The 22,926-nt window shown below is 33.9% G+C and overlaps 2 protein-coding genes across 3 annotated transcripts; both read right to left on the minus strand.

The window, feature by feature from the left end:
- Window positions 1-1,201: 1,201 nt before the first annotated feature.
- ry (xanthine dehydrogenase rosy) lies at window positions 1,202-11,045 on the minus strand. 2 transcript variants are annotated; one of them, XM_068776254.1, is made up of 8 exons: window positions 10,831-11,045; window positions 7,844-7,998; window positions 5,253-7,422; window positions 4,807-5,115; window positions 4,394-4,731; window positions 3,135-3,939; window positions 1,871-2,038; window positions 1,202-1,293 (listed from the first exon to the last, which is right to left on the minus strand). In XM_068776254.1, the coding sequence occupies exons 1-8, from the start codon at window positions 10,903-10,905 to the stop codon at window positions 1,243-1,245; spliced, it is 4,071 nt and encodes a 1,356-aa protein (XP_068632355.1). In that variant the 5' UTR covers window positions 10,906-11,045; the 3' UTR covers window positions 1,202-1,242. The 2 variants fall into 2 exon arrangements, with proteins under 2 accessions (XP_068632355.1, XP_068632356.1); XM_068776255.1 differs by lacking the exon at window positions 10,831-11,045 and adding an exon at window positions 10,003-10,058.
- Window positions 11,046-12,023: 978 nt separating this feature from the next.
- Window positions 12,024-22,660, minus strand: LOC137932621 (xanthine dehydrogenase-like). The gene is made up of 8 exons (XM_068776230.1): window positions 22,498-22,660; window positions 18,710-18,864; window positions 16,272-18,396; window positions 15,297-15,605; window positions 14,873-15,210; window positions 13,986-14,790; window positions 13,732-13,899; window positions 12,024-12,649 (listed from the first exon to the last, which is right to left on the minus strand). Exons 1-8 carry the CDS (start codon window positions 22,573-22,575, stop codon window positions 12,599-12,601), a joined length of 4,029 nt encoding a protein of 1,342 aa, XP_068632331.1. The 5' UTR covers window positions 22,576-22,660; the 3' UTR covers window positions 12,024-12,598.
- Between the last annotated feature and the right edge of the window lie 266 nt (window positions 22,661-22,926).

Here is a 22,926-nt window from a genome sequence, read left to right on the forward strand (position 1 = left end):
TCCGCAAGGTTAAAGGCTTAAATTTCATTCACAAAAATCTTGAATCATCCTTGATATTCCTATTATTTATGTTCCTTTTAAATTAAAAATCTTAAATTTTTTGGTCATTCTTAAGACATATATAAACAGTTCTGTGGTAAACATATTTACGAGGTTAATTTCTTAAAAGTAAATATACAGGGATATTAGCAATTCACGTATTTCCTCTAAAACTCCCTCCTTCCTATAAACCAACTGTTATACTTTTGTTCTTACTAAAAAGAAAATGTATTTATTTGTACCTGACGATTTACTTTTCTGTCTATTTCATATTGTTGAATGATGATAATAAATAATAAATTAATTTTATTTCAAACTGTGTGTCCATGGCCCATAACATTAATATGTTTTTAATATTTTTTGGTTTATGGTTCAATACATTTGTTTTAATCTTGGTTGTTATTTTTAGGATTATGCACAGTAAAACAAATCTGCGATTTTTTGCGCAATTAATTAAATTTGAATGTACTTATTACAATATTCAATTTTCAAAACATTAACATCCGAATACATCAGAATTTATAAATATTTTAATTTATTGAATGTTTTGCATTATCGATTATTCGGTGTACTATATAGATAATGGTCTTAAATAAATAATTTTACTCAACGAGTTTCTCATTTCTTCTAGTTGATGGCACCACATTGCCTCGTTTATTATTCTTTAGTAACCTAAGAATAAAGTGTTTCCGGTGATGACTTACGTCAGTGAAATGTAGTCTCACTTGGGGCCTCATGGATAAATTCACTGTCGCTCAACGAACGAGCCATACTCGGGATTTGAAGCAGGAATATGGAGATCCATAGCTGAACAAATGTAACCCACATAGCCCAGCGCATTGGCAAATTGAACTTGTTGTTAGTCAGGCCACATAGCGCGCAGAGCAGATGGCCGCTCGGGCCTCAAGCTTCTGGAAGAGAGCCCATGGACCGTCAAGCACAGCATACGCCGTTCGACCGTAAAGTGAACATATCTACCTTGTCTATCTACGAAAGATGCTTGATACAGACAGTCTCCCTTCATAGTAAAGCCCGTGTCATGTAGTAGACGTCGTATAGTTGAAATGATGATAAGATGACACAACAAACAGTGTTCTCACACAATAATCTCAGTGTAAATAGTAAACAGGAATAATAAAAGTGGTAACAAATATGGAAATGAAATCATTTAATATCGCTCTTAACAAATAATGGTAATAAATTCTATGGCACAACATTCCAAGGCACGAAGCTGCCCGGTTCTGGTACAGGGATCTGAAATTAAAGTTGTAATTTTGTTATTTGTATATGCGGGCTTTATATTAAAATAATTTATAAATTCTAGCAACATTTTAATAAATTAATATTATTTAATAAATAAATAGATTATATCGTTATAAACTTAAATAACACGGCAATTGTAGGACATTTCCTTGAAGCAAATATCGCAAAATGTAACATTTTACAGTCCATACAGAGACCATATAGAACAATAGAGCAATCAAAACGCTTATATTACATCAGAATCTAAACTCATTTTTAATAATGTCAATAAGAAACATTGAAAACTTAATTATCTGTTAATAGTAAGAATACATAAGAAAATAACGGACACAGCCACACACAGTGGGATTGGCAAGTTGAAGTAGCACTGACACAACAAATGGCCGCTACGGCTTTATGGTTCTGAAGCGGAAACCACGGGACTGCAAGCGCAATGTCAGATGTCAACTCCTAAAATAGATATTGAGGTCGCAAGAGGCTGCTTCCAACCGGTCCTATCTAAAATTTAGACTGGAGGAGGACTTTTATATATACGAAGTTAATAAATAAATGTTTTTTATGAGTTTACCTTTTTAGTTATATGATCCTCACACGCCATACGTATCCTCGCTGAAGTGGCAGGAGCATCCAGCCTGAACTCTAAGGGCACACCAGCATCAGCCCGCGCTGCTCTTATAGCCTCTTTTATTGCGAAGAAAGCGGAACATGCTAAAAACAAAGGTGGCTCGCCGACAGCCTAAAATAAATGTCATATTAAAGTTTTCTTAATATGATTATGATACTGCTTAAACAATTAAAAATATTTTCATATTTACCCAGAATTATGGGCCTTGAAAGTTTTTTCAAGTATACATAAAGAGCCTAAAGTTTGGAAATACCATAGAGAATTAAGTAATATGAATACTACCCGCACTAGCTCAAGACATCCAGATTTTTATTTGGTGAAAGACTTTCTCGGCATGATGTAAAAGACACGATATTCAGTAGCATATACTGCATTCGTCCTGACATCAACTTTAATCTTGTCATTGGTCTAGTGTCTAATTAATCTTACCAAGTATACATAGTCTTAATAACTATTATCTAGATTACTCTTAATAAATGCTGCGAAATCGAATCAAAAATGAGGAAATTCGCAGAAGAACGTTGCTTGTCTGATGAGGGCGGGGCACATCGCTCATGCAACTGATGGCCGTGAGGGCCGAAATGTAAATGTTATGCATAGCGACCAAATGTGCCACCCCCAATCCCCGCCAATAAGTGGACCGCCTTGCAGTGGGCGCTTATAAGCTGAACAGAACAAGTATAAATGCTCTGATGTCTAATATGTTGATTTGTAGTTGATTAAGCTCTTTATGATAATTTCCTTTTTATTTTAGAAAATTTGCCGTCAGGCAAAAACGACCAACAATCATTTCGTTACTATAATATTGTATTCTATATTTTCCAGAGAGCACGATTAAAATTCGAAATCAAATGCATACTGGTAACTAGGTGTCTAGAACATATGCAAGTGACAGATACTAAATATTTTTAATTAAAAGCGGCGTTGCAAAAAATACGCCACGAAATAGAACATAAAGTGCATTTTACGAAAAAAACAAGAAATTCTATAATACTTGATGATCAAAGACTTTTCGATTCTTCTCTGTACATGTTATAAAATTTATGTAATTTTGAATTATACAAAAGTTCATTAAAAATTTGTTATCGTTAATGTTGTTTTGAACAAAAACATGCTTCGAAAATTTTGGACGAATATTACCACAATATTATAATCCATTCAAAAAAAATAGTAATGTCCTATTAACTGAAAGCGTATCATATCATACCTTTGATGAAAACACTGCACGTGGATTAGGTGCACCTTTGAGGAGAGAAACATTAAATTCTTGTGGAATGTCGCCAAAACCAGGAATTTTATAAGCTCCTGGTCCACGAGAGTAAAGCGTTCCTGTTGGTGAATAAATAAGCTCTTCCATTGTAAATAAACCATAACCCTGAATAAAAGCACCCTCTATTTGTCCAATATCTATAGCAGGGTTGATGCTTTCTCCTAAGTCCATCACAATATCGGTTCTAATAACTTGATGGTCACCGCTGAGGCAGTCTATTTCCACTTCCGTGCAAGCCACACCGTAAGTGAAGTAATTAAATGGCTTGCCCGTATTACTTTTGAAATCGTAACCAATATCGGGTGTGGCGTGGAAGCCTGTCGCTGATAAACTGACTCGGTCTACGTAAGCTTTTGAGACCCAATCTTCCCATTTTCCATTAGGATTCTTTTCTTTATAAGGCTGAAGCCTTTTCATCAACTTCTGGCACGCTTCTAGAACAGCCATACCATTCAGATCTGACCCTGCACTGGCCGCGGTGGCAGAAGTATTCGGCACTTTATCTGTGGCCGTTTCAGAGATGTGTATTTTGGATACGTCTATTCCAAGAGCTCTAGATGCCACTTGAATCATCTTGGTGTGAAGACCTTGACCCATTTCTGTGCCTCCATGGGATAAAAGAACTGATCCATCAACATATACTATGAGAAGTGCGCCAGCTTGATTTAGTAGTTTTTCCGTGAACGCAATACCAAACTTTGTTGGTATTATTGAAATTCCTCGTTTCCTCCAACGGTGTTGCCTAAAGAGGGGTAAAAACATTTTTAAAAAGACGTTTGTTTTGAGATTACTTTTTCTCTTTTTTCATATATAATTAACTTGATATTTTTTAGTTAGAGTAGTTCAAATTATGAATTACACAGAGAAAAAAAATAGTGACATTATTCAATACTGAAATAATTAAATCTACAATTCTGTCTATAGATTGTATTGAAGAAGCCTACATTTAGCAGTGGATTAGCCGCACGCTAATGCATGTAAATAATTATCTAATACACAATATTGATGGATTTAAAAAGAGAGCTAAAAAAATAATGCCAGTTATTAAGAAAAACTCAAGTTATTAAACATCTTAGTATGATGTATAGTAACCTTTTACGTTCACATTTAAAATTTTACAATTCAACCGTGGTTCACACCGGACAGGGTTGAGACGTAAAAAGATAAACTTTAATAAAGATCTTCAAAATACATACTTATTAAAGTTTTGTACAGATAATTTTCTTTCCGCTAAGTTGCTTTTCTCGACACACTCTTCCCAACATCTTTGTAGTGTACAGTGTGTAAGAATTTGACCGTAATGCGTTGAGAAGTTCTCTTGATATAAATTGAGTTTACTTAATTCTTCTGGATTTTTTCCTAACGTTTGCGCTACATCTCTTAGCATGTTTTCTGCCCCAAACATTCCTTGTGGTCCACCAAAACCTCTGAAAGCCGTATTTGATGGAAGATTTGTTTTACAAACGTGGCCAGTTACTTCAACGTTGGGTATATAATAAGCGTTTTCGAAGTGGAACATCGCGCGTTCGACAACCTACACACAGAATTAATAGATTTTTATTACCTTTTGCACCATTTTATTTACATGTACAATTACTTTTATACATACAGGTCCGGATAAATCTATTGAGTACCCGCCATTATTGTAAATATTTACAACAGCTCCCATAAGTTTGCCTTCTTTGGTAGCCGCAACTTTATATTTTATTAAGAAAGGATGCCTTGTTCCGGTCATTTGCATATCTTCATCTCGATCCAGCATACATCGAACTGGTCTATTCAATTTGTGAGCGGCGAAAGCCACAGGCAACGAGGTCAATATACCTCTAGATTCTTTACCGCCAAATCCACCGCCCATGCGCTTTACACGAGCAACTATTCTATTCATCGGAATATGTAAGATATGGCTTGTTAGTTTCTGAAACAAGTGAAGGAAACCTATGAAGCGACTGATTGTTTAATATTTTTATGTAAGCAAAACACAGCAGACAATTAAAATTTATACGGATATTAATATAGTTATAGTAACACCTATAAACCAAAACTGACTCTTACCGCGATTTCTGACGGATGTTGACTAGAGCAAAAAATCTCTAGTTCATCGTCTTCTCTTTTCGGTACAGCCAAGGCTGCATGTGTCTCCAAATAAAAATGTTCCTGACCACCCATTCTACATTCTCCCTCTATGATGACATGATTTTTATTTTCGAAAGCCGCTTTCACATCACCTCTACGTATAGTTTTAGGAAATTGCTTATAAAATGAGTTATATTTAATAGCATCCTCAATCGTTACAATAATCGGTTGCAATTCTTCATATTCAATATGCACTTTCCTTGCAGCTGCTTGTGCAATCGTTTGATTTTCCGCCACTATAACTCCAATTGTTTGTCCTTGGCTAATAACTTTTTCACTAGCAAACAATTCTTCATCGTGGAAAATCGGACCAATTGTGTTTTGTTCGGTTGTCAAATCTTTAGCCGAGAAAAATGCAACTACTCCAGGTTCCATTAATGCTCTTTGTGGATCTACCGATTTCAGTTTAGCATGTGCTTTAGTGCTTAGGACAAAAGCTAAATATAATTCCCCTTCCACAGAAGGCATGTCGTCGCAATAAATAGCTTCCCCTGTGACTTGTTTCAACGCCGACATGTGTGGTATAGGCCGTCCAACAGCGTCACTCGGCAGTTGTCTGCTATCGACCAATTCGAAATATTGTGCACTCTTTGGTATTTGACTATGAAATTGTTCAGCACCACTACTATGATATGGCACAATTATTTCACTATGTAAATAATCTTGTGAAATTTGTTTGCCAATGGCTAAATATGCTTTTAAAAATAAACTCATTGTTAAAGCTCTCCTGTATAATATATTACCCCCCGGTGCCGAGGGATTTAAGGGTAATTCTTCTAAAAGGTTTGCGTAAGCTTTCTCTAGCATTACCTCATCCCATTTCAAACCAATTAACGACTGACTAGATTTTGTTGCGATTTTTGTAATAGGGGCCATGCCGCCAAATGCTATAGTCATGTCCTTTATAATATCGCTATTTGATTCAAATTCAACGTTAATAGCTGCTGTTACTATAGAAATGTCATCTTCCCTCCGTTTGGCTTGTTTATATGCTTTTATGTATTGATATCTAGATGTAAAAGGAATTTCTATAGATAGTAGAATCTCATTTGGTTCAACAACGTTTTTACGATAACCCGTAAAGAAAGTTTCGTCCATCAAAACAGAACGATATCCATAACGTTTACTAAGAAGGTTCAATTTAACTCTCATTGACATTAAAATTGGATTTAAATCTGATATTGGGCTTCCAGTCATGATATTTCCACCGAGTGCAGCTACGTTTCGTATCTGCTTACCGGCAAACCAGTACAACATGTCCTTAATTGTTACCAAGGATCTTGTTTTATACTTCGGAAATGTATTAATATATTTGTTACAAGTGTTTTCTAGCTGCATCAGAGTTACAGCACCTCCGACAACTAATCCTGTTTTAGTTTCTTCAATAGTATTCAATTCAGCGACATTTGTTGGTGCTATAATAACAGGGTATATAAGATGCTTGAACTTAACTTCTACACCGACTTCTGTATTTCCAACTACAATTTTCGCATCAGGATATTGTTCTTTAATTTTTAACAGTGAGTTCAGATTAGTTGGTCTATACCACGTTACATCATTGCCTCTATAAATTAGAAATTGGTCATCGTATTTTGAACTTAGTTTCAATTCCGGAGGAAATATTGGCTCTTGACTGGAATCATAAGGTAAAAAAGATGATTTATCAAATATATATTGCGTTTCACTGTGATCTTCTAACAAGTTAGCTTTCTTTTTACAGCACGCTTCGCCCATTGCACATAATCCATTGTCTGTTGCACTACCATTAACAACACGTTGTGTTTCCCAATCTTCTACAAATGTTTTGTATCCCTCTATAATAGCTCTATAACCAGTACATCTACACAAATTACCCTGCAATGCGACTTCCATGTCAGAAAACTTTATATTCTCACAACTTCTTAGTAATGCATACATGGACATGACAATTCCTGGTGTACAAAACCCACACTGAGAACCATGCGCTTTGGCAAGTCTTTCTTGAACTACATGTAGCTTAGTCTTCGTTGAACCGATACCTTCGACGGTAGTAACGGCAAGACCATGCATCGCACATACCGGAGCCAAACATGCGTTTATCGCTAAATGTCTGTAGAGCGCGTTAAGGAAATATTAAATTTTAAAGTTATGGCTAAATGTCGCTGGTTCAATCTTTTTAAAATCGCTCTGTTCTAAAATTGAAATATATTTGGAACGATAACAGCAGTAAAAGTAGCACTACTTTATCTGCAAACGGACTAAAATCGACGTGGTCTTGTTTATACATATTATACTTATGACCATAGTCCGCCCCATGAAACTATGCAGATTGAGTGGATAAACACCTAATTATCAGTGCTTTTAATGGTTCTTAGTTTACCTTGTAAATCGTTCTATTCACAGTAGAACACGTGGTAAATATTCTTACAATTTTTACTTAGTTAAAATCAAAATAAGTTTTCAGCCACTAGATTGAGGCAAGAAAGCTGACTACCTAACTTATTACTTATTGGGCTTTTATCAAAGGATACGTGAATTGTTTTTCTATACGGTTATACTTGGATATCATCACAGTACAGGCGCCACATCCTCCTTCTGCGCATCCTAATTTTGTTCCTGTGAGACGAAGTTTCTTACGGAGATACCATAGCAATGTCCATTGTGGATCTGGATTTGGTTCTGTCACCTAGAAATCAATAAAATTATGTATCCTTTTTGGTGGATTGTATTAACTTTATTGTAATTAAATAATTTTAATATTTTTTGTCTAAGGGCGACGTGGTCTTTTTTTTATTATTATTAATTCTAATTTGTATCGCTAGTGTTTTTTTACCAATATTTATTTTTCGCTAAAACTAAACGCAGATAGTTGGGAGAGGGTTGTCGCTATTTGATAAGCTAAGGATGCGAGAAGTGGAAGCAGGCAGAGCAAGACCGGTTATCGTAACCATTTACCATACCATCGGGGGAGGCCTATACCTTGTAGTGGGCGTCTTTTGGCTGATATAATAATAGAAATAAAAGTTTTGTTATAACATTGTTGTAAAAACAAAGTTAACGTACCATTATTTCATTAAAGTAATTTCAATAATAATGAATAAGCGAATAAATATTATTCCCGGATAAGATATTCTATTTCACAGAATGGCTAAACATATTAGTTCAAACGATGCAATTCGTAATACTGAAAACCTCAGCAGACTTCAGCCGATATGAAAATGATTCGTCGTACCAATAAGCTCTTGTTAACTAAACAAATTCTTTTTATAATATAACACCACATAAAATTTAGAACGTATTTAAATTATTCATTCTCATCTTGGCATAAATACTGTAACAATTGTGGTCATTTCTGACTGATTTTCAAAGTGAATAAAAGTTAAAATTTAAAAAACTTCTTCAATAGTACGCAGAGCAATGTTACAGCAAAAAAATTACTGACGAGGAAATTTTTCCTACTGCACAATGTATTAACAAGCAGAATAAGCTGTGTGTGTTTATGCTAAAAACTTTATAGAAGCTTCCCAATTAATCACCTGAATATAACGAGAACATTATCCGACTTCTGTGATAATTTAGTGTTTTCATTATAAGTCTTAACTATTGATAAATAACTAAGATCATTTTTGTCAAAAATGTGTCAAAACATCGGCGCAAATATATCAAGATACGATTCTTGAAAAGGTGTTTAAGCCTAAGAGACTTAAACAACATGTTCAGTAATCAAGAATGGTCATTTCAACAACCGCCATCTCGGGTCATGACGCTCAATCCAGCCAAGCTCGGTTGGAAACAGATATTTCGGATGTTGCTAAATGTTTATTATCTCCGCATAGGTTTTTGAAAATAATTCTTACTAGGTATATTGATATTATCGTACTAAAACCGCTACGTGTTTCTTGTATAGATAATAACAGTATTAATCATATTATTATAATATAAGATATATATGACGAAACATAAATGTTTATGATAAACACAATAAACAATTTAATAACAAGGAGGGCGCGGGTCATAACCGCAAGGGTCAGTAGTTGACTGCAAACATTACTCCATTTTAATCACTAAATTACAGCGGAGGCCGTCGTTGATTATGATGAAACATTTAAAATGATTGCTTTGCGATTCGCTCAGTTCGACGGTATCATAAATATTTGTATAAATAAAAGACTAAATTTCTGTAAGTTTCCATATACTTATCTTTACAATATTTTATAACGACCTTGGACCTTCTGATCAAAAATTTGAATGAGATGTTAACAAATTGTATTGCTCAAATTATAATATATTATTTAATGTGCTTTACGAGCTAATTTACAAGATTAAAATATATGATATTTCATATCGTAACATTTTGCTATTATAACCTAATATATTTATTGCTATTTAAGTTCTAATGGAATGCTTAATATTATGAAAAACTTAATGTGGTTTATTACAAAAGTCTATCTATGAAATATCTTTGACATTTTTTTAACCACGAATCACGTGCAGACTTTTTCAATGTTGATTAAATAGGTAATGTTACATATTTTTTCAAAATATGTACATAATTCTAAGTTTCTTTCGCCTGTTCTTCTCGGGTCTAAGACATTTATTTTTCAAACATGTGGGTAACTCACTTTAATGTCAATAAAAGATGTGTTGAATCCCGATTTATAATTTTTATTTATATATAAAAAAAAATTACCTTTTATTTTGATATCCACCAATGGACACTCAACCAGATACTACATTAGGGTCCGTAACCTCTGAGAGGAAGTTTATATCTCAATACCAGCATTACAAGGTAATAAGATATATGATAAGTATACTAATATCTAGTGTTTTTACGTCAACGAAATCAAAACACTTTTTGTTAAATCGATACATTTTTACTATTTTTACCTGGCACTACTTTAATAGGTGTCTGCGCACCTACGAACTTAAAAATTGGAAATGTATATGGCTAAATATATGAAGAAGAGAAATTCGCCTACATCTCTTGTTTATCACTATAAATGAAATAGCGCTGATGGACATATATGTATAATACATACAAAGACCGGTCTTTTGCGTAGCGGCAAATCTAGGATATCTAGTAACATGTCGAAAATAAACAATTAATTACATGTACAATTGCTAAATACAATATGAACCATTTAAGTGTCAATTACATAAGTATTAACTTTATACTAAATGCCAATTTTATATCATATTTATACTTGAATACTCCTAAAGTGATTGAAATTAAAAGCGTTATAGAAATCGAATATTATATAGAACTTACTAAAGTGGTATAGGCCAAGGAAACCTTCTAACGACAGGTAAACCTCCGTAAACTTGTTTAATATATGATCTATACCTAACTACAAAAATGTTACAACAAAACTTGTGCGCGAAATATTAATTTAATCTTAAAATAATATTTTCATAAGATACAGTTTGTCTTAAAATTAACTGCAATGTTTAGTTTGCTTATCGCATCGCTTGAAATTATTAACTGTCTAGATAAATATGGTTTCGTGATATACCTTACCTTTTTCCCGTTTACGTAAAAAACTAATTCGGTAGTCACATCACTTTCTTCATCAGATTGAAATTCTCCCATCATATATTTATAAATAGAAACTGGTATAAAAGAAATTTAAACAGGTTATTATGATCGCTTCGTCTGTCTCACGCAAATGTCAAATAGATACTGAGAGTGAGACGGTTGCCCAATTCGATAATATTACTTGAGTGCGTCCGCGCGTGGTCACTTGATTAACTTACCAATATGTTGTTATCCAACGTATCTGTCAATGAATTACCGATTGTTTTAATAAATTACATCGTCATTAGTGTTGATAGCCTTAAGAAGGGAGGGAGGGAGCTTCCTCGTTCACAGACCTCGCAGATTAGAGACCCACGAGCTAAAATGGGTTGCTTTAGACGCAGCGTGGGTTGACCCCTACTAGGCGGACCGACAACATAGTTAAAGGTCGCGGGAAGTCGCTGGATGCGGGCAGCGCAGGACCGGTCATCGTGGCGATCTTTGAGAGACGCGTATGCCTTGAAGTGGGCGTCTATCGGCAGATATGACGATAATGGTTTAAGTGTTATCATTAACAATTACTTTACAACACCAACACATGCGATAAAATATTTGTTTTAATGATAGCTTGGACAAAAACGAAATGTTCTTATTTAATACTTTGGGAAATTACTGTCAACGCATTGTTTTAAATAAAACACGTAAAAATTTATTTCTTGTTAATATGAAATTATTCTGCAAAGTAAAACCATTTTATATTTGTAACGAAACTTGTGCGACTGGTTCTTGTGTACAAATGTTACCTTTATTGTATTCGTTTAACATGTTAAAACTTGTTATGTAGCTTGTAACCGTTTAAAAATATAATTTTTTCTTATAAATCCTTTATTCAAAAGTTGTTGTTGTAAGTATAATAATAGTACAAAAACATGTAACTATTTATTGCCGACGTCAATTGTACGATATGCCCTTGTTTAGCAATAACACTATCACTAGAATATGCTCAATCGGTTTTTAACATTACGATATTTTTATGCATGTATTTAGAAAGCAATAAACTTTTTTTCCAATATAAAAATGAAATTTATAGAATGTAAAGGAGAGTAATAAAAAGTCATTTGCAGATATGTTTTTATTTATTGATCAACAATACTTTACAAAACAATATAAAATATGTAATAAAATATTATCTAGAAACTAAAATTGTATTATTCTTATTCTCTTAATGTACAAGTACTTACACTGTTAAGATTCAAATGTACAGGATGATTGGTTATATTTCTAAAAGATTTATAGAGGTGCACGTATATGTATGTTTGTAATATATTCAATTAATGAGTGGTACTCTCTAGACAAAATTAAATGATTACAAAAATAAAATTTAATGTAATGACAATACAGTATAAAAACTACATACTAACATAATTATTGTTTACTATCTGTCCATGCAGACTTTCTCCTTCCAAAAGTTATCCGCATGTCGCATTCCAAAAAAAATAATAATAAACGTAACACATTTCTTAGTGATTAATATATACAGATGCAGAAATAGTTGTAACAGCTTTTGCGTATTAAAAAGCTCACCACTTTAAAGCTTTACACATGTATGACCTTGTATTTAGACAGAACATTTCAGTTCTCAATACTCCGCTGGTTTTACGTAGCGTCTATGATAAGCCACTGCTTTTAATATAAGACATATTTACATGCTTTACATCTCACATTATTGTGACAAATTTTCTCATTAAATTCTAGTTTTAAACTTAATTTGTTATACTGAAACATTCCACGGCTGGCGAGACGATTTTATGGTAGGTTTTACCTGCAAAAATGACAACGAAGAAACAATGTTTTAAATTTATTGTTACTTTTTCATCTTCACCATAATTTTATTCTATGTTTAGAGAGACGCGCTGTCTACGTACGAGGTACGAAAAAATATGGTGGCTAACTTTTTTGGCAAATCAAGTATTAAGTTTACATCAAATTTACATTATTCTCCTTCAAAGTACTCTCCTTGGCTAGCAACGCACTTATCCCAAAGTTGAATTCATCATTGGAAGCACTTCTGAAATGCTCCTTTCGAAAGCCGCTTCTGCTGCCCTGACGTAGCTCTTTTAATATCGGGAATTGTGTCAAAACGGTTTCCTTTTAGAACGGTTTTTATTTTTGGTAAGAGTCAATCAAAAATCGCATGATCTAGAAAGTAAGGCGAGTGTGGACAGACATATTTTTTTTTTGCCAAAAACGAAAGCAAATCAGTGGCGATATCTGGAACCGAAATTCCAGACTCGTCTCATTTGCAAATCATCGGTTAAAATGCTTTGCATGGATCCATACGATATATTTAGTTCCTCGGCAAGCACTCGAATCGTCAATCGCCTGTTTGATCATACCATTTTTGGAGGTTGTAGAACCTTTGCTCATCCTTAACCAATCTATTCAAGCTTTTAAATCGCTAATACTACTTGTAAATAGTGTTCACCACATTATCACCAATCACTAATTTTAATATTCCTTAAGCTTCTTTGGCACTTTTTTGCATTTCAAAATAAAATTTTATAATAGTGTTGTTCTAGCCAAAGAAACTGATAGACAAGGCGCAACTTGTTCAAAGTTGCTACGGATTAACTAATGAATCAGAATATTGAACGTATTCATTCAAATGGACGTGAAAAAAGTAGTTCATGGTATAAAAAATTATTCACCGTATTTTTTAATCATACCTCGCATTGTGAAACAAAAACTTTAATCATACTGTATCGTTCAGACGAAGCCAACTATTTTATTATTTAATTTACTAATTTGTGTTAAGCTATATATTAATTTGTATATAAAGAAAATTTTCATTATTTTTTAGCATAATTCCAGCTTGAAAAATAAAAAGAAAAATTTTCTGTATACCTGCTCAGTTATATGATCTTCACATGCCATTCTAATGCGTGCACAAGTAGCTGGTGCCTCTAGAACAAATTCTGGATTTATGGCATGTTCTCTCCGTGCCGATTTTATAGCTTCCTTGATAGCGAAGAAGACGGAGGCAGCTAAGAATAGCGGCGGTTCCCCAACGGCCTTTAAATTGGTTTATAATTTAAGTATATGCATAGGCAAACAGGTTATTTACAACTTGAAGGATTTAACACAATTATTATATTTACCTTAGATGAATAAACAGCTCTTGGATTAGGAGCACCTTTTAGTAAGGAAACGTTAAACTCCTTAGGTATATCTGAAAAACCGGGAATTTTATACGTGCCAGGACCTCGAGTTAGTACTTCTCCGTTGGGAGAAAATAACATTTCTTCCATGGTAAAAAAGCCGTAACCTTGCATAAAAGCGCCTTCGATCTGCCCAATATCAATAGCTGGATTTAAACTTTCACCGACATCCATCACTATATCTGTTCTAAGTACCTGATGATCGCCCGTTAAGCAGTCAATCAAAACCTCAGAACATGCGACACCGTAAGTAAAGTATTCGTACAGATCGCCAGAATTTGTTGTTGGGTCGTATTTTATTTTTGGCGCTGCATAAAATCCTGTGGCGGCTAGGTTTACTCTGTCGACGTAAGCGGCTGATACCCAATCTTCCCATTTACTGTTACTTTCTAAATTTTTATATGGTTCTAATCGTTTCATTAGAGTGTTACACGCGTCTAATACTGCCATGCCATATAAATCAGAACTTAAGCTGGCGGCTGTCGGGGAGCTATTTGGTACTTTATCAGTAGCCATTTCGCTGATAAATATTTTACTTATATCTATTCCAAGTGCTCTCGAGGCAACTTGAGACATCTTTGTATAGAGGCCTTGGCCCATCTCTATTCCTCCTATTGATAACAGTACAGAACCATCAAGATACACAATAAGCAACGCTCCTCCTTGCATTAATACATCTGCTTGAAAAGAAATTCCATATTTTGTTGGAATCAACGAAATCCCTTTCTTTTTCCACCTATTGCACCTACAAAAAAATTTTACTCACGTTATTTTAACAACTTTATAGAGTCATATATAACAAAACAAAAGTAAATTTAGCCTTATACTTATTGAATTCCGTCACTGCAGCTTTTCTTGACCAATAATTCGATGTTTCTATACATTCGTTCCAACACTTAGATATTGTACAATGAGTAAGTGGTTGGCTATAATATGTGAGATCTCCTTCGTGGTATAAATTAATACAAACGATATCTTCGTAACTTTTATTTAATGCTGCTGCAATATCTCTGATCATACACTCAGTTGCTAACATTGCTTTTGGAGCACCAAATCCTCGAAATGCCGTATTCGAAGGCAAGTTTGTTTTACATAAATACGTATTAATTTCAATATTGGGAATAGAATAACAATTGTCAAAATGGTATATCACTCTCTTCAACATCTACAAAACATTTTAGTACTTTAAAACAAAACCGTTAGCAATAAACAGTCAAAACAAATGAAAATATTTAGAAAAATTAGCCTTACAGAACAAGAAATATCCATAGAGTAGCCTGCATTTGCATAGCTATGCAAACAGACAGCAATAATTTTTCCGTCGTCATCAAAGGCTACTTTATATTTTGTTAAAAATGGATGTCTATAACCTGTGACTTGCATATCTTCCTCTCTATCTAAAACAGCTCTAACCGGTTTCTTTAATTTATAAGCGGCTATTGCAACAGGTACAGCTAGCATTGCAGCTTTACATTCCTTTCCTCCGAAACCTCCTCCAATTCTTTTAACTTTAGCGATAACTTTGTGGTTTGGTATACCTAAAGCTTTAGATACTATTTGCTGCAATAACGAATGCATTAAAAATCTTGAATCATGTAAATAATGTGAACAACATATGAACCGAGGATTCCCTTTTCTATCTTAACAATAAAAATGTTAACTCAACGAATCAATTTATAAAATTTTTCTATTCTCCGCCACACTTAAATTTAGAAAAAAATAATTCTTTTATAAACTTATATATTACATTCAAAATCAGTTTTATTTCGTCTTTATATTTTCTTACGTTTAATAATAGACGAATAAATTTTCACTCTAAGAACAAAAACGTGAAATTTGCGAATTTGCAATTTTTTTACTTTACTTTTAAGATATTTATGTTCGTCTTTTATTCCTTAAGTTAACCAAAAACACAATTTAGTTTCGAGGACCAACAAAATTTTTCTTGTTAAACTTTGGAACTAAAACATTTTGTTAAAATAATTAAGAAAGAAGGAATTGTATTCTATAAAACAAATATGTGGCCTTAAAATTTATTTCCCATAATTAAATTCCAAAACGTTAACTAACATCTTTATTTTTAGATTTTGCATGAATAAATTCGCAAATTTATTTAATAATATTTCATATTAAATAAAGTCAAAGATTTAAATTTAATGATTTTAGTTGAATTATTTACTAATAGATTCCGCTTACTTTTATTAATTATTAAACAGTTTTACTTACTGCTATTTCCGCTGCGTTTTGAGTAGTTGAGGTAATTTCTATTTCATCTTCTCTTCTCACTGCAAAAGCCGATATTGTTTCCAAGTAAAAATGTTCTTGTGCGGCACTTCGTATAAACCCTTCCCGAACATTCTTTGCATTTTCGAATGATTTCTTTATATCGCCTTTTTCGAACTTTTGAGGATATCCAGCAAAGAAAGAATGATGCCTTATTGCATCCTCAATGGTTATTATTATTGGTTCTAATTCCTCATAATTGACAGAAACCAAATTCTTCGCTTTTCTTGCCGCGCTTTCCGTTTTGGCAACAATGGCTCCAATTATGCAAGCGCGGCTAGTAACTATTTCACTTGAAAATATTTCTTCGTCCTTTATCATTGGGCCCATTTTATTGCATTCTTCAGGTAAATCAACAGCAGAAATAAACGATACTACGTCTGGTTGTAATAAAGCTTGACTGGCATCAATCGATTTAATCTTGGCATGAGGTTTTGTGCTAAAAACTAAAGTTAAATAGTATTCGCCTTCAATGGGTGTAATATCATCACAGTAAATAGCTTCTCCGGTAGCTTGCTTCAAAGCCGAAGTATGAGGAATCGGGTGACCAACAGGGTCGTACATGTTTCGTTTAGCATTTTTTACCTCAAAACATTGAGAACTTTTTGGCTCGGTATTAGGTATGTTTTGAATGCCACTAATTTGGTTTTTTAAAAATGTTTGACTAGGACCTCTCAGTTTTTTAATAACATATAGATAAAATCGGAAAAACAAACTTAGGCAAAGCGATTTTCGATATTCCACCATACCACCAGGTGCAGAATTATCTATTTGTAATTCTTGAGTTAAGGAATCCAGCGTAACTTTCAATAATTTTTCATTCCATTTCATGCCTAAAATGTTTAACGATGATTTGTGCGCACATATGGTCGTTGGTGCCATACCTCCGAAACATAATTTAGCTTCTTTTACTGTATCATTTTCTGGTTCAATTATAACGTTAAATGCTCCAGTAACAATGGATATATCATCGTCTCTTCTTCTAGCCTGTTTGTAAGCTTTGAAAAACTGTCCTTTTTTGGTAAAAGGAATTTCGATAGAAGTAACAACTTCGTCTTCCTCAATTGCTACTTTACGATAATCTTTGAAAAAATCCGAATCGATGAATAACTCTCGGTGGCCTCTTAATTGACTATAAATATTAAGTTTTGAACAGCTTGCTAACAGTATAGGGTTTAAATCAGATATTGGACTCGCTGTTATCACATTGCCTACAATTGTAGCAACATTTCTAATTTGGTTGCCTGCAAACCAATACATCATGTCAAGTAAGGCTTTCATAACCTTTGCTCTTCCTTTGTTATTCACAATCGCTTCTCGAAGGATATTCATACTTTCCGTTAAAGTAACTACTGAACCTATATTTATTCCTGTTTCTAATACGTCACATATATTCATTTCCGTTATTAAAATTGGAGATATTAGAAGAGGATACTTCTTATTTTTAAACTTAATTTCGATGCCTATTTCGGTATTTCCTGCGACTATTTTACTAAATGGATATTTATTTTTTAGTTTTAAAAGTTCTTTTAAAGTTTTTGGCCGAATCCATGTCACATTTTCGTTTTTAAATAATACAGTTTGACACACATCATTATTTATTTTTAACTCTGGTGGAAAAATAGGTTCTTGCGAAGGACTATAAGGTATAAATTTTGTGCTATCAAACAGATTTTGTTCTGCATTTTCGTTTATTTTGTTTTTGCAACAATCTTCACCCATGGCACACAGACTATTTTGCGTTCCGTCCGCATGGTATAGTTGCCAGCCTTCAATGAAGGTTTTAAAACCTTCTATAATAGGTCTGTATCCTGTGCATCTACAAAGATTTCCTTGGAAAGCTGTTTCTATATCAGAGTAGTCAATTTTATTTTTATTTCTCAATAAAGCATACATGGACATTACGATTCCGGGAGTACAAAAACCGCATTGAGATCCATGAGCTTTTGCGATTCTTTCTTGGACAGGATGAATTCTATCTTGGGTAGAACCAATGCCTTCGACTGTTGTTACAGCTAAACCATGCACAGCGCACACTGGCGTTAAACACGCATTTACAGCGTAATGTCTGTTTGTACGTTAAAAAGTATTATTTGTGTTTAAAATGACAGGTCGTCTATGTGAATTACAAGATTAAATTAAAAAAAATATTTATTGACAAAATATTCCTTAATTAAAATCGTGTTAATTTCAGTTTTAATAACTTTTATACGATTTACAAGCGAATAGTAAAAGCCCAAAACTATATGATGCTGAACCTGAAGAACCGAAACGACACGTACAAAAGACTAGAAACTTAACTATAGGAATTTATTTGATTTGTAGCTTCTAAGGACTTTTTTAATAATACAATAAACCTATCAGTTGTTAAAAAAGGATACTTGATTCGGTCTTCGCTCTTTACATAATTGGACAGCATTACAGTACAAGCGCCACAACCACCTTCACCGCAACCGTATTTTGTACCAGTCAAATGAAGTTTCTTCCGTAAGTACCATAGTAAAGACCATTCAGGATCAGGAGAGGTTTCCACGACCTGAAAATAACAAGATTTTATTTTATGTCCAAGTTTGAAATCAATTTATTTAATTTACATCATAACTTCCACAATTTCGACATGTCTTTGCATCTCGTTACTTAGAGATCTCTAAACATTCGTTTATAAATCACTTTATTACCAGTCAGTTGCTTTTAACTCAATGTTTTTAATTTGATTATATTAATATATAACCACGGCGCAATGTACTTCAAACAGTAGTGGGCAAGCATTTTTTTGATTTCGATCAAAAAAGCGTCGTTGCAGATGACAAAGTATATGTTATAAATATTCTGAATGCAGAGTAATGTTTTGCTTTTTTAAGAATTACAAGTACTTTGTCCGTCTTAGGCAGCGAGTTGATTACTTTAAAACTCCAAGTATGCTATCCAACCATTTCAAATAATACATATCATTTAGTAGATATATTTTTAAAAAACTTACTGAAAACAACTGTCAAAACGCAATATAAGTAAACAGTAAAACGAACTAACTTCCTCGATTAATATTTTAAGAATTAATATACAGATAGTAGCATTCCGTTTATTTCGTGTGAATTTTTTTCCTGAAGCTATGTCGTTTAAAAGTGCAATTATTACAAAATTTTATGTGTATTATAATTTTCTCAATTATTGTCAACAAAGACGCAGAATTGTTATTATTTCGGCTGTCGCAGTTCCACTGCTCGACATAGTCCTCCCCCTTAGATTTCAAAAACGGCTCGCGTCCAGAGTCTTTCGACGACCTTTATCAGGTCATCTGTCCACCTTGCGGGTCGATATCCTACGCTCTTTAGCCGGTGCGTGGTAACCTTTCCAGAACCTGAAAACTCCAACCGCCATCTTTTCTGCGGCCTATGTGTCATACCCACTGTCACTTCAACTAGCCAAACCGCTGGTCTGTTCGGTTTCCTGTTTCCCATTCGATTTTGTAGAGAAATCCTGAGCGTAGTTCTCTTCTTTTCTTGGCTTGTTTAGCGACTACGAATTTGCCAATGAAGCACGAAATGAAAGAGCATATTTCGTCATCATCACTGGTAACACACATTAGTCATAGAACTTCGTCTTTAGGCATTACGGGATATTAAACAAGAAGTTGTATCGTGGTTTTCTAAACGTTGCCTAAACGAGTTAGATTAGACGATTGACCTCTTTCTCAAAGTCGGTCACTTCGATTACAGGTTTAAGTAGACATTAAAGGAATAAACTTTTGCACTAGACATAACAATGCAGTAAAATCACATCATCGTCGTTAGTCACATCATATGACCAGTGATACAAAAAAAAGATTTATTAAATTAATATATTTATGGCCTGGCATATGTTATCTTTCGAACATTAACATATAAGTTAATTAGCTGCATTTTTATGTAGGTACATATAATTATTGCAACACTTCAAAAATGTGATGATGCTTATGATTCTAAGATTCTAAAGTCATAAAATAAAATGTAAACTACTCAAAACAAAATAGGGCCCACCGCAACTTTGTCTCCAATCGTGTTTATAAATAATTCATATACTAATCATTGACAAAATGAAGCACTACCACTTCTAGCACACATGTTTATTGGTTCATAATGATGTTTTAAAAGTTAACTTTTTTGTTGATTTCAAGTGGGTAGACAAAAAAGTAAAGTGCTTAAATTTATCCATTTCTTAAATTTTCAATCGTTTGTGTTCTCAGTCTTGCTTTAAGCGCAATACTTTGATCACACTTTGTTTAGCTGTGTTTTTTTCGTTTCGGCATTATTCCCGATTACAATGCCAGGTTCTCGTCGTCATATGGATGTGGAAACTTCGACAAGGGCAGTTCTTTTGCTTCAAGAGGGAGAATCGCAAAGATCGGTTCCATTCGCCTTGATGTGTCACGGGGAGCTATTCGAAACGTATGGGAGCGGTTCCAGGAGACAGGTAGAGTGGCTGGAAGACCTGGATCAGGAAGGATTCGAGCCACAACTGCTCAAAAAGACCGGTAGATTCGATTGACTACGCGCCGGGACCGCACGACAACCGCCCGGTCCTTGCAATCCCGGCTAAGGCAATCTACTGGCACACGCGTTAGTGGTCAAACCATTCGGAATCGACTCCACGAGGACGGGCAACATTCTAGGATGCGTGTTATTCGTTTAAAATTAACAAGGGCTCACCGGGCAACACGTTTGAGGTTTGCGCGTGAGCATTTGGATTGGACCATGGACAATTGGAGGACAGTACTCTTTTCAGACGAGTGTAAAGTTAAGTTTTTTAGCGATGACAGACGTGTACGTGTGTGGGGAAGAGAAGGAGAACGTTTTACTGAACTATGCATGCACGTTACTGATCGTTTTGGGGGCCCGAGTGTGATGATATGGGGCGGTATAAGCTTGTTAGGCAAAACAGAGCTGGTGATCTTGAACGAAGGGACGGTAACTGCAGCCAGTTACGTCGAGCAAGTAATCGAACTAAGGTCGGATTACTTGCTCGACGTAACTGTCATCCCATATTCACAAAGAGTAGGTGATAATTTTGTGTTTATACAAGACAACGCTCGTGCGCATACAGCTAGGGTCACTCAGAGGGCACTTTCTGATGGCAATATCTCGGTTTTACCTTGGCCAGCAATGAGTCCCGATCTCAACTCGATTGAGCATTTATGGGATCAATTGAAAAGAAGTCTTAAGAGACCCATAGCCACGTTAACAGCCAACAGGACCTCATAAACGCGCTGAAACTCTATTGGGAACGAATACCCGACCAAAACATCACTCATCTGATTGAGAGTGTACCAGATAGACTCAGAGAGTGCATACGAAGCAAAGGAGGTCCTACTCGATACTAAAGAAAAGCTCCCGGCAAGTTTATTTAAAACAAACAGTGACTATAAAAGTTTTTATTGACAGTCTACTTAGTGCTCATTTTCTCTAAAAATGTGTATTTGAGTGTATTGCGATAAAATTAAACAATTCAAACGTTATTTTGTGTTTACTTAATGTGTAAAACCCTAATTCAACATCGACTAATTGTAAAAATTTAATAATCATGTATGCACATAAATTAAGGGGCAAAATGATGGTGGGCCCTATTTTGTTTTGAGTAGTATATATAAAGAAATTTAAATATCAAAAGATGTTATATCTTTTTTTTAAAGCCGTCCACGACTTTAGTCAACAAGTTACCGCTTATGTAAAAGCAATCAATCTTTAAAAACTCTTTAAGACACCTAATGCGCATTGAATTAAGTGATGATTGTGTAAGTGAGGAAAATTCCATTCAAGTTAAGATTAATTGTGAACAAAGGGCCAAACATAAACCAAAACCCATGATTTTAAACTACTTTTAAATGGTTAAAGAATGATTTATTAAAAAGAAAATATTTTGAAGTTGTAATCTAATAAATAAAATAAACTAGAGTGATAACCGTTAAACGGTTATGTGTTTAGGTTATAATTTTAACATAAGGTAATAATATTAATAAAAAAATATTTGAAATTATTTGAGTTTTTTGGTGTTTTTAATGTAGTCTTATTGTAGTTTTATTATTTTGGCTAAATATTATTTTTTCATCGATTACGATAACAAGAGAACCAAGTTCACTGTTAACTTTGATAATAAACTTGTTAAGATTAAATAAATAGAGGGCTTAAAAACTTACCTTTTTTCCATTAACGAAAAACACTAAATTATTTTGAATTGGTTTCGAGAGAGTATTTTCAACTTCATCCATTTTCATACAAATACTTTTAAAGTCTTATTATTCTACGTAGTTTTATACCGACGTAATCTCATAAAACGTCTAACTAATGTCCAGAGCCTACGCACTTCGGCGTACAACTGAACGCTACGCTGTTTTAATGGACTTGATACTTTTTTTCATTTGGTTATAATAAGTGTATTAAAAGATAACAATGCTGTGTCATTTTTTGATTAACTTTTTAGAAAAATTATACAATCAATAAATAAGTGTCAATTGTAAAATATTTTCAATACAACAACTTCGACAAACATCTATCCTAGTGCTGATAATATATAATAGAGGTCGAAATGTTCTTCTCCCATGTTTTAAATAAGCATTTTGTCTTAA

Source organism: Battus philenor, unplaced genomic scaffold (assembly GCF_028537555.1).
Source record: "Battus philenor isolate CCGP_79_NKW_IND1 unplaced genomic scaffold, ilBatPhil1.0.hap1 SCAF_12, whole genome shotgun sequence".
Taxonomy (NCBI): Eukaryota; Metazoa; Arthropoda; class Insecta; order Lepidoptera; family Papilionidae; genus Battus; species Battus philenor.

Coding starts and splice junctions, on each gene's coding strand:
- ry (XM_068776254.1), bottom strand. CDS start 10,905: ATGATGGGAGAATTTCAATCTGATGAAGAAAGTGATGTGACTACCGAA. Junction 7,423..7,843: donor CGTATAGAAAAACAATTCAC/GTATCCTTTGAT, acceptor CGCGCTCTACAG/ACATTTAGCGATAAACGCAT. Junction 1,294..1,870: donor AGGATCATATAACTAAAAAG/GTAAACTCATAA, acceptor CTTTAATTTCAG/ATCCCTGTACCAGAACCGGG.
- LOC137932621 (XM_068776230.1), bottom strand. CDS start 22,575: ATGAAAATGGATGAAGTTGAAAATACTCTCTCGAAACCAATTCAAAAT. Junction 18,865..22,497: donor TTTTCGTTAATGGAAAAAAG/GTAAGTTTTTAA, acceptor TGTTATTTTCAG/GTCGTGGAAACCTCTCCTGA. Junction 14,791..14,872: donor GCAGTGACGGAATTCAATAA/GTATAAGGCTAA, acceptor ATTTTTTTGTAG/GTGCAATAGGTGGAAAAAGA.